This window comes from Lepidochelys kempii, chromosome 13, assembly GCF_965140265.1.
Source record: "Lepidochelys kempii isolate rLepKem1 chromosome 13, rLepKem1.hap2, whole genome shotgun sequence".
Classification (NCBI taxonomy): Eukaryota; Metazoa; Chordata; order Testudines; family Cheloniidae; genus Lepidochelys; species Lepidochelys kempii.
In genome coordinates, this window is record NC_133268.1 from 2,844,116 (window position 1) to 2,855,845 (window position 11,730).

At 54.9% G+C, this 11,730-nt stretch overlaps 1 protein-coding gene across 1 annotated transcript; it reads right to left on the bottom strand.

Moving 5' to 3' along the window:
* Positions 1-10,981, bottom strand: SCRT2 (scratch family transcriptional repressor 2). The gene is made up of 2 exons (XM_073309245.1): positions 10,638-10,981; positions 1-1,415 (listed from the first exon to the last, which is right to left on the bottom strand). The coding sequence occupies exons 1-2, from the start codon at positions 10,777-10,779 to the stop codon at positions 709-711; spliced, it is 849 nt and encodes a 282-aa protein (XP_073165346.1). The 5' UTR covers positions 10,780-10,981; the 3' UTR covers positions 1-708.
* Positions 10,982-11,730: the final 749 nt, after the last annotated feature.

The following is an 11,730-nucleotide window of genomic DNA, read 5'->3' on the forward strand; positions in this document are numbered from 1 at the left end:
ATGCGTCCTGGCTGACCCCCTCGCCTGCCTTGTTCCCTTGTCAATACTTTTACAATTTCACAGCTGATGCATTTTGAACCCAGTGAGTTTAGCTCCTGAGGGAGAAGATGACAAGTTTCGTTTCTCCCCAATCGATTCCGGCAGGGAGAAGAAGCAGCACTAAATAAATACAGCAATAAATTAAATAAATACACAAGGAGCTTCCCGAGGTCCCTTGGCCTGAAAAGGAGCTAGGAGCGAATCCCACGGGGAGGAACTTTGACTCGCCAGCAAAGCAGCTCCAGAGACAGTCCTGCCCCGATTCCCCTGGCCAGCCAGGAGCTGTTGTTTCCACCAGCCGCGAGGGGAAGAGATGGGAGTGGGGGGATGAGGGTTGGAGGGTGGGAAACGGGCGAGCTGTGGAACTGGCGGTTGGCACCATTTGAGATTTCCATCCAGAAACATCACCTGGTCGGTGAAGGAAAATTCCTGGGACCCCCCAGCCCCACATGCCCTCCCCACGGCGGGAAGCAAGTCCTTCCTGGGAAAACTCATCCTTCCAGCAAACACGGCTGGCCCGAGCTGCAAAAGTCCCTGCTGCCTCTTGCGCTCTGAGTAGCCCTGATTCCGCTGGTGGGAGAGTGGCGGGGAGGGGACCCCCTTCCTCCCAAATGTCGGCGGCTTCTCGTCTGCCCCGGCCTTTCCTCTCCCCTCCCCGGGGGACAGGGCTCAGTTCTCTATGGCACAGCTGCGTTCGGAGCCCTTGAAGCAGGCCGACTCGCAGTGCTTGTTGAGGTACGACTTGAGGGCGAAGGTCTTCTCGCACTGCTTGCACTTGAAGTGCTTGAAGGCCGAGTGGGTCTGCATGTGGGCCCGCAGGTTGGAGCGGTCGGCGAAGGCCTTGCCGCAGTGGGAGCAGCCGAAGGGCTTCTCGCCCGTGTGTGAGCGCATGTGGCCCTGCAGCAGCCAGGGCCGGCTGAAGGCCTTGCCGCACACGTCGCACTTGTGTTTCAGGTTGTGGGTCAGGATGTGCATGGCCAGGGCGGGCATGGAGACGTAGGCCTTGCCACAGGTGGGGCACTTCCTGGCCATCTTGCTGTCCAGGCTGCGGTGGGTCTGCTTGTGCCGGCTGAGGTTGGAGGAGGTGGCATAGGTCTTGCCGCACTCATTACACGAGTGGCGGTGGGTCCCGCGCCGCTGGCTCTCGCTACGTCGCCTGGAGCGGCCGTCAGTGATGAAGAAAGCATCCATGGAGTAGCTGTCTGTGACTGCAGCTTCGCCATTGAAGTAGCGGGCAGAGAGGCTCGACTGGGGACTCTCAGGATCGCTGTACTCCTCGTGAGCTGGGGCGTAGACCGGGTCTGCAGACACCAGCTGAAACCTTTGTTTCTTGTCAGGCTCATAGTCGGAGGGCGTGAGGCAATGTTGGCTGTACCCTGCAGGAGACAAACACAGATGGAGATCACCATCTACCAGGGCTTCTCCTTCCCTATTTGTATGTCCCAGCCCTTTCCTAACTGTCCCATCCCCATGAGACCTGGACTTCCCTGGGGCAGCCTTTACCACACTGCAGACTTGCAAGAAAAGTGTAGGTGGGTTTTGGATGGAGGTGGGCAAGCCAAAAGAGCCAAGTCTGGGTGCTCCTGGACTTCTGATGAGGGTTCAGAATCTGACCCTGCACCCAAACTTGGTCCTGGCCCGCAGTCTCTGTGGCGAGCCAAATGAGAACCTTCGGCCTGGGGGAGCTGACAGCACTGGAGAGTGCTGAAAACTAGATGAGGAGTCAGAGTCAATATCTGAGGGGGATCCACTCCTGAATCCTGACAAGGACTTGGGGAGTGACTGGACCCACAGACGCTTTCCCAGCATTCCCCTCTTGCCTGTTGCAAGGTGGAGTAGGACGTGGGAGGTTTAGTCCAAGCTGTATGGCTGTCCATGCAGAACTGACCTGATTAGCAGAGCTCAGTGTAAAGGGCCTTGCTCTCATATGGAGCGCCCAGTAGCCAAGGCCACATTGGCCCTGTTCTGAGATTGGGGTTTTATTCCAAACCGAAATCTGGTTCACCATAACATTTGCTAACATCTGCGAATCTGTGGGTGCAGCTGGGCCTGGCAGAGTGCGCTATTCGTCTCCTGGCCTGAGAGACAGGAGTCCTTGGGCCACAGTCCCGGAGTCTGACCCAGTCTGTCTCGATGTGCAGCCACCCTGTTCCCATTAGACCTCACGCAGGGCACCATTCCTCAGTCCTGACCCAGCCTCCGTCTATTATCTCTCCTGGCCACACACCACCCAACCAGCTGCTGAGAGAGCCACAAGGAAAGAATCCTAGGCCCGGCCCCTGGTCCATTCACTCCACCTGCCCTTTGAATCCAGACTGCAACCAGCCCCTTTTGGGTTCCATCACTTCCCAGGCCATTAGACAGCTGCTGATGCTTAATTCCTCATTGCTCCACTGTGGCAGACACTCGCAATGAGCTGTGCAGTCTCTCAGTGTCCTCTCCCCCTCCAGAAACCTGGGGAAAACTGGACAAGCCCAAAGTGAATGATCAGGAAGGGGCTTGGGACAGAACACAGAGGCCACCCTGTCTTGCCCTCCATCCCCAGCCATTTCCCCTGGAAACACAGGCCCAGCTTGCTCTCAGCGATATCAGTGAGCGAGCAACCTCTAAATGTAGGAGCATCTGTAGGACGGCTTGTTGGTTGTGGAGCTGTTTTCACGGCGCATCCCTCAAGAGAATACCAGATTATCGGTTTGACTCTCGCCAGGTGCTTTACTGACAGGGGGAGACTAGAGAGACACGGCGGCACAGAGCCCGGGAGCATGACTCTCCTGGCGACACAAAGGGGGGATGGATGTTGGAGGTTGGGCTTGACTGACAGCAAAGGTGAGAAGACAGAAACGCAGCTGTAAGGAAGCTGCAGGCAGTGAACAAAAGACCAGATGCTCCTGGCAACAAGCAAGACACATGAACCCCCTTAAAAGGAAAGCTAGTAGGGAAAGAACCGGGCTCAGGGATCTGGAAACTCCAGGAGGCTTGCCCTCCCGCTTGGAAGAGTCAAAGAGTCTCTAGTGGAACTGCTGGAAATCAAAGCCACCCACCTGGAGGGACTTCAGCTCTGAAATGGTTCTAGCTTTCTGTGCTGGATACCTGTCAGTGGGAATCCAATGGAGCAAACCTGCCTTGCCTCTCAGGGGGTTCTCCCTGCAGCATGCAGGGTGCATGCAAACATTGATCCTGGCTCAGTCAGGGTCCATGGTTAGGTGGACTCCCTCCTGCCCTGTGCTGATCTCAAACCCACAGAGCAATTTCTGCAGGGTCTGGTGTGCTTGTTCACAGGGAAACATTGCCACTGCAGTGCCATGCTCTGCTTCTGTGCCCCATTGGCAGGGATCCAGGGGGGTCCACCCGCCAAGTGAGAGGAGAGGATCAGGACCGTACAGTGCCTGGAAAGGTAAAACTCTCTAATAAGGTGATTCATGAGAGGGATATTTTTGATGCACTTAGCAGCCTTCTGCAGTGTATATTTCATGGTGCATCTTTAACTTAGTGGTCTCAGCCTTTTCCAGACCGGTCCCTCATGTTAACAACAGAACAAGTTTGGGGACCCCCTTATCTCCCTAGCTATTGAGAAATGGAGGGTGGTTTTGACTCTCAGCTTGAGAACCCAGGATCTGACTACAAACTCTACCCATCTGTAGGAGGCAAACCTCTCTCTGCAACCTGGATATAAACACCAGTGCCTCCAGGCCATGCATCCCGGGTTTATTATAACTGGGACCTAACAAAACAGCCCCACAGACACATGGTGTGAAACTGTAACACTCTGTGCAATAGACATCACCTGACGACTTAGTGTATTTTGTTGGTTTGATGATCTTTGACCTCTCTGAGCTGATAGAATAGCTGATCTTTTGGGGACTTGGGATGATGTTTAGCTGTCGACTAATGATTGACACGTCCACTTAAAATACTGAGGGCTGAATCCATCACAGGAAGCTGTGCAGCGGTGCACCCACAAAGCCTCCTATTTGTGCATGCAAAACACACGTGCCCCTCTGAACACGCAATGGGCTGGCTCACATGTGGCTGGTGCAGGTGGCCCTGACTCAAAAGCCTTTGGAAGTGTGACTTCTACAGCTCATCCACTGCAACACAGTACGTGAGGCATTGAGTTGCTTCTGGCTATCCCATCTCTGAAATGAACATCCCGGGTCTGATGAGGCTGGGTTAGGTGCCGCTGTGCAAACCCCCCAGCACATGCATTCTCACCCCTGTCGGTACGATTCACTGGCCCGATAAAGAGACCCAGATGTTCAGGCTACGAGCTGGGCTCAGTTTCCCCATTAGAAATGTGGGTGCCACTGCTGAAAGCAGTGCAGGCGGCTCTTGCTGGCGAGACATGGTAAAATATGGAAGAATGAGCCAGATTCTCAGCTGGCATAAAGTGGCAAAACTTCATCGACTCCTAAGGTAACCCTTCAGCTGAGGAGAGATAGAAAAGTGTTCTTCCACGGGCATCAACCTCTCATCTGTATGCTCCGGCACTTAGTTCAGACGAGCCAGGGATTTCTGGGTACATTGATATTCAGCATGTTGATTTGCAAAGACTGATGGCTGTCTGATGTGTACATGTCTATCAATATTCTCCTCTAATAAGGAGAGGGCCTATTCCGTCAATTGTTTGTTCTCCATAGGCCTGTGTAGACCCACCAGGAGGTGGCGCTCAGAGGCAAAGGTACTCTGACGAGCGCATTAGCAGAAGTAACTTCATTCATGGCAGCACCCGGCTTGCAGCTTGCAGCACGGAGAGTGTAGTAAGGGCCGGAGCTAGACCTACTCCTGTGCAGTGCAGCATGTACCAACGATGCTCAGCGTGGCAGGTGGGGGGGCTGAGCCCTATCTATAGAAACCCCTTGAGTTTTGAATTATAAAAAAAATGAATGGAAGCGAGCCTGGATTTGGGCTCCTCCCCACCCTCCATGAAAAAAGCCAGTTGCCAGCTGGGGAATAGGTGGGGTATTTCCCCAGAAGAGCTTGAACTTGGGGCTAAGGAGGCAATTGGGGTATAGAATTGTTTTCCGGGGTGCTGGGGGAGGCATCAGAAAAAGGTGGGGAATCTGCCCTGTGGGGGGAGGGATAGCTCAGTGGTTTGCGCATTGGCCTGCTAAACCCAGGGTTGTGAGTTCAATCCTTGAGGGGGCCATTTAGGGATCTGGAGCAGAAATTGGGGATTGGTCCTGCTTTGAGCAGGGGGGTTGGACTCGATGACCTCCTGAGGTCCCTGAGATTTTATGAGGGGTGGGCGGTGGATGCACTATATGGGGTTCACCACAATCTCAGACAATAGACCAGAACCAACTGTGCTCGTGCTGAAAGACAGGCTTAATTAATAACCTGGATCAGCCCACTCGATACCAGCTCCTGCTTACTGGAAACCTTTCCTCCTTGCACCAAACTGTTTGCACTAATTCACCACACTCAGTGCCTACTTACAATCAATGGCCATGACATGATTTCCCATTTAACAGCACTTGGAAACCACCAGTCACCTACTCCACTGCATGCTCCATGTCAATGAGTTCATGTGACACTAGTGGCCCCATCTTGCCACCACCTAACCCTAATCAATACTCAGCTTTCCTAGAGAGTGCTTCTTTCTCGTCCCTGGATTTCATAGTTTCTGAATGAACTCATGAGCTTTATTCCCATTTTACAGGTTGGGCAACTGACTCACAAGGGGAAGGGACTTGCCCCAGGTTACATAGCAAGTCAGTGGCAGGGCTAGAAACAGAACCCAGGTCTCTGGAGGGCCCATGTCACATTCCATGCACCAAACCACACTGTCTGTGGGGGAGCAGAGTTGGGCTGAGAGCTGTCAACCTCGCTGCATGGTTTGTATGTCTGACAATTACTTGAAACCAAGGCAGGGAGGGCCTGGCCAGTGATTTTGCCTAACTCTGCTCAGGGTTAACTGCCACAAGCACTAGCCACTGGTCTACATGAGCACCGCCCCCGTTGCCAGCAGCTGGGGAGTTGCACCCGTACTCCAGCAACGGTGGGAGAGTTTCACAAGATGCTCAGTGGCTTGTCCATGGTCCCAGAATTAGTCCATGGCAAAACCAGGAGCAGAACCCACGTCTCTGGACTCCCACCCCTGTGCCTTAGCCACAAGACCTTCCTTCCTCCTTTAACACTGACATCAAGTGAGTTTGACTGCAATTGGATCAGACATTGTTGTCGCTTGAGCACTCTATTCCTAACCGCCTTGGGGTGCCTGATGAGAATGACCCCAGGTTTCCCCTGTTTGTGGCGACCGAAAGGCACTGTGTGGAGGAGACACGCTCAGGCTCTGGTTTGAGGGAGGAATTCTGATCTTTGCTTTAACTCTGGAAAGGGCAGTGTTTGTGCAGAAAGGGGATAAGGCCCTGGTGGGGATGGGAAATTCTTCTGCACGTACCCCTCACTCAGGGCAAGCGACTGCATCTCCTAAGGCAACAATTTTACTCCTCACAAGTAGTTTTAAGAGCCAGTCATGCCAAGAAGGGGTGCATACAGTGGTATCCAGGCTGGGGGGGGCGGGTTCTCCCTCCTGGCCTGCTTCACTCTAAGTGCCAGGTTATAGTGATTGCTCGAGTGTGACCTGCAGTTTCCCCGGGCCCTCAGCCTGCCTAGTTATTGATTTTTTGTCCTCTCCCCAACCTACGCTTCCTTGGCTTCCCAGCTCTGAAAAGACTTGCCTTTTAATCCCTGGAAGCATATTTCTGTCATCTCCTAAGAAGCAGCATCCCCTCCTTGCCTGAATGTGGTGTAAACCCCACCCCCACCCCCACCCCGGCTCTCCAGTGGTCTTCCATCACTGCATGTGTCTGATGGAGCTGGCCACCTGATATTTCCCCTGCCCTGGATCCTTCGCCCTCACCCCAGCTCTGCTATGGAGCTGCCTTTCCCTCCCTCCCTCTCTCCTTGTTTACAGAGCGCAGTCACACTCGCTGGGCGAAAAGCCCTCTCCTCAGCAATTTTTCACACTTTCTCTGGAGCACACAGCAAGGTTATTTCCAGGAGAGCGGCACCAACAGCTTCTCCCCGGCTGGCGTGGATTCCTTTCCCTTACATCACCCAGCGCACAAAATATTTCGCACACGTTTTGCTCCACACACACACAAAGGCAGGGAGGAGGGGGATGGAAGGGAGCAGAAAACCTCCGAAGCCGTACAAGCGTTTGTGGTACCGTTACGGAGGTACCCTACATTCCACCCTCTGTCGGCAAGGCGCAGCCTGGGTTTGTCACAACCCGTACAGCCATGGCATGAGCTGAAAATACCCCCCCCCATCCCCGGTGTCAAACCGAGAGATCCGAAGTGCCAACCACAGTACTAAATGCGCAGCCCCAAGTGCCGTTTGCTGTACCCACATATGCAATCACTAATGCCAGTGGCAGCACCAGGTATTCCTCTTTTTTTGGGCGGTAAATCAATGTTTATTGGTCCTCTTCCAGCTGGGTCACTGACTGGATCTGAGAGGATCCAGAGGCTGGAGATAAACAGACAATGTTCCGTTAAACTAAATGTATACCGAAAATACTGAATTATGATAACTCTTTGCACTTCTGTAGGGCCTTTGTGGTGAGGAGCTCCAAGTACTGTACAAGCAATAATGAGGGTAGGTAAGTGAAATTACCCCCATTTCACGGATGGGGAAACTGAGTCACAGAGAGGGTACGTGACTTGCACATTGCCATACATACTGAGTTAGTGACAGGAGTGGGATTCGAATGCAGGGGTCCTGACGCACAGGGCCAGCTTTTGGCCACAGCATCCTCCTTCCCCTCCTTATTTATTTATTCAGGTCTTCTTCTAGGTGCCTAGTGGTACTTACAAATAGAATTAAACGCTACCCCCTGTGCAGGATGGTTGGGTCAGTGGTGCTGTTAGGACACATCAAAACCATCTGGCAGACAATTCATTTCTGTAGAGACCAAACCCCATCCATGGATGTGCCAAGGCCACCTGACTAACTCAGAGGAAGCAAATTCAGACACGAGAGCTTTCCACTGAGTGTGCCTTCTGTTGACCCCAGATAGTTCCATCCTAGGAAGCAATGGCCCAGTTGGCCAGATGATGGTCTATGCGTGATGAGATGGATGGGAAAGGGCAGTTTCTCAAGAAATGTTGGGAATCCCAGGTCTCCTAATGTTGTGGTGTGAACCTGAAATGGGGGGCAGGCCTGGCGGGGTTGTGACAGACTGAATCTCAGAGCACCCTGAGTCTCCACTAAGATATAGCACGACCCTTGCTATTTCTCTCTGAACCTGCAGGGAGAGGTAGACAGGTCATCTCAAAATCACTCCCTCTTCTGGGGCAGCCCTGCAGCCTTCTCAGCGTTGTGAAGAAGTGTCTCGATGGGGGTGAAGCTGAGGGAGTCTTCTAATGAGTGGCTGATCTAGCACCCCTCCATGTAAATGACAAGGTTCACATTGACTGCCTTGTTATTTGGATTGAGCCCCGGCCTGCCCTCCCAATTCCCCCAAGCACCCAGGGCAGGCAGGAATGTCACCTTGGGCTGGGTAGATTAGGGCTGGGCATGGTGCTGCAATCCATCCAACACCTCCCCACTTTGCAGCTCACCTCCCCTGGAACCTCCAAATGCCTGGAAGCAGCAGAGGTTCTCTCTACTCCACCCTCTGAGAAGATATCTGGGGGTGCTGCATGACACAGCCCTGGGCACATCTGGGGAGCCTCAGGGGCTGCCCTGTTAGTCGTTTCATGTTGGAGGAACATCTGACTAGTACGGTATTGCCATCATGCCTAGCATTGCTCGCTCCCGCAATGGTGTTGGGCATTCTGGTTATAGGGACACATGTTCAGGGCCTTCTAATGGAGCTTGGGGTGCCCCCACCCCATTTAGTTCAGCCTGACCCTCCTACGCTCCCACTCACCACCACATGCCGCAGGCTGGAGCGTGGGGACACTGGCCATGCCATCCCTCTCCTCCTCTGTTCTTTCCCACTCTCCACCTTTCCCTGCTGCTCTCCCTTCCTCGCTCTTCCATTCTGTTCCTCGTTTACATGAAGCCAACCCCAGGCAGCAGCAAATAGTTCCCTCAGGTCTAGCTGGTGAGGTGACAGCCCCTCGGAGCCATCGCCTGGCAGGGGCTGTGGAGTGCAAACCTGCTGGCAGTGCTTTGAACAATGAGGCCCCTTGGGAACGTGAGTGCCCTTGACCCCATTTCCTCCCAAGATGTCCTTTCTCCCTGCCTGGATCAGCTCCTGTCTCCTGGGGAATTGCTCTCGCTTGTCAATGCCACCACTTGTTCTGCAGTGAACAAGGCAACCAGGACATGACCCTGAGGCGAGCCCAGTGCAGGGTTTAAGCCCAGCTTCAGCCATTGGTGCCCCAGAGGAAAGCTACAACACAGGGACATTTCCAGCTCAGAGGAAATCTGGGGGGCTGCTCAGGCAGAACAGTTGGCCCCTCTCCCATGTCCTTGGAGGGTAACGAAGTCCGGCTTAGCAAGACCCCTCCAAGGGCAGCAATACCCCTAGGAGCAGGAGAAGAAATTTTGCAACAGAGCAACTTTGAGCAGAGGCTGCTGGGTTCTAGGGTCACCTTGCTAAGGGAGAGACACGTCTGCACACGCCGGCCCACACAGTACACAACCACGGGCACACCGCCCGCAACACAACGTACGTGCATAGCCCCCAACACAATAGAGAAATGCACCGGTACACCCCATCTGTGCAAACCCACGCACACACACCACAGGGCACACACAGCCCATCCACACAAAGGTGTGCACCCCCACACAACAAAACACGTCATGCATACAAACACGGCACAGTATAATACACATATGCCAGCACATGCACACCCCCCCAACCCACAGACACACGCATATGTACAATATAGGGCACTCATCCCTACACACCCACACTGTAACTCACACCCACCCACCCACACTGTAACTCACACCCACCCACCCACACTGTAACTCACACCACACAGAGGCACACACACATAATACTACAAACAGAGGTTCACTTTTAAATGCACATGCTTGTGTACACCCCCCCATGCCCCCCGCCAGCTGCACCTACAGAAATACCCAACACCCTCACAGGAGACGCCACTTTTCAAGTCCCGGCGGCTGCCCGGGGCCCGCTCGGCACGTGGCCTCCCGAGTTCGGGGTTCGAACCGCCCCACTCCCGAGCCGCGAAGGGAACCCTCTGGCCGGGCATTTCCTGCCCAGTTGCAAACCCAGCGGGCCGGTTCATGGTCCTAATTATTCTTTAGAGGCGACCCGGAGTCTCTCTCTTTGGAGGCTGCGGAGGTCCGGAGGCTCCTGCGCACAGACTCCCCAGGGCCCGGGGTCAGCTCCACTCCCGTCAATTACAATCCGCTGCCCCCCTGAAAATAGGAGCTGCGGTGTCTGGGGGGAGGGGGGGCGTAGCCTCCCAATAATACGCTCCGCTGTGTCAGGGACACAACCCCCCCTCCGACAAGCCCCGCGGCGCGGGGGGGATGCTGAGCCCGTCGGAGACGCCCCGCCTGGTGCAGGGGACCCTGGTTCCCGGGTGATGCGCACTGCGGGGTAGAGGGGAGCCTCCCCCGGTTCCAGCTGCCGGGACCCTTCTCCATCCCGGGCCTCAGCCACTTACCATTCTCGGCCCCGGGGCCGCTGCCCACCCGGGACCCGGCCAGCACATAAGCAGCTTCCAGCGGGTGGTAGCGGGGAGCCGGGACCTCGCAGGGCTGGAGAGCGTCTGCTTTGATCTTCTTGACCAGGAAGGAGCGGGGCATGGTGCGAGCTGGGGGGCTTCTCTCCTGCGCTCCGAGGGGATCAGCACTGGACAGCTCCCTGCGCCGGCGGCGGGCGTGGGGGGAGCCGGCTGGCGCTCGCTGAGCTCAGCACTCAGGGCCCGCGGTCTTTAGATGGGACGCAGGCTGGAGATCAGGCGGTGCTTTGCTGAGGAGCTGAATCCATCACGCGTCCCCCAGGACAATCATCGCATCCCCGCTGAACCGGCTGCGCAGGGTGGGGTGGGGTGGGGTGGGGGAGAAAGGGAGGAGGGAGAGAAAGGGGAAGAGACAGAGAAAGTGTGTGAGTGTGCGTGTGAGAGAGAGTGAGAGGCGAAGGGGGAGAGAGATGGGTAAAGTGGGTGAAAGAGAAAGAAAAAGGGAAAGAGATGGAGAAAAAGTGAAAGGAGGAGGGGCAAGAAGGAAGACAAGGGGGGGAAATGGGGGGCGGAGAGATGGCCCACTGCCCATCTGCTTAACATTTAGACACACAGCCCTTGGTCTGAGTCTCAGTTCAAGGGGGGGGGGGCGGAACAGGTGTCAGGCGGGGGCGGTACTCAGCTCTGAGACATGCTCCAGAATAAAGAGAGAACTTCTTCAACACACACACACTGGAAAGGCACACCACCCCGGGGCCAGGACAATCATCCACACTGTCCTGCAACCCCATGTTCTGGGGCAGGGAATATCCAGCCACGCAGTGAAAGCCCCAGGCAGTTCATTCTCCCCCGGCTGGGCGGGTGGGTTTCTTTAATTCCCTTTCTTTCCTCCAGTCCAGCCACAGGCAGACAATAGAGACGCGTGCATGAGGAAGAGGAGAGAGGAAGTCTGAGAAGGAGGGGTGCAGAGGGAGAGAGGCTGTTCAGATGAACTCTCTGGCTCTGTTTCCTTTGTCTTGGTGCAACCAGTGTGTTTTAAGACCCTGTGAATAATACAGTCTAGCTCCATATGCTG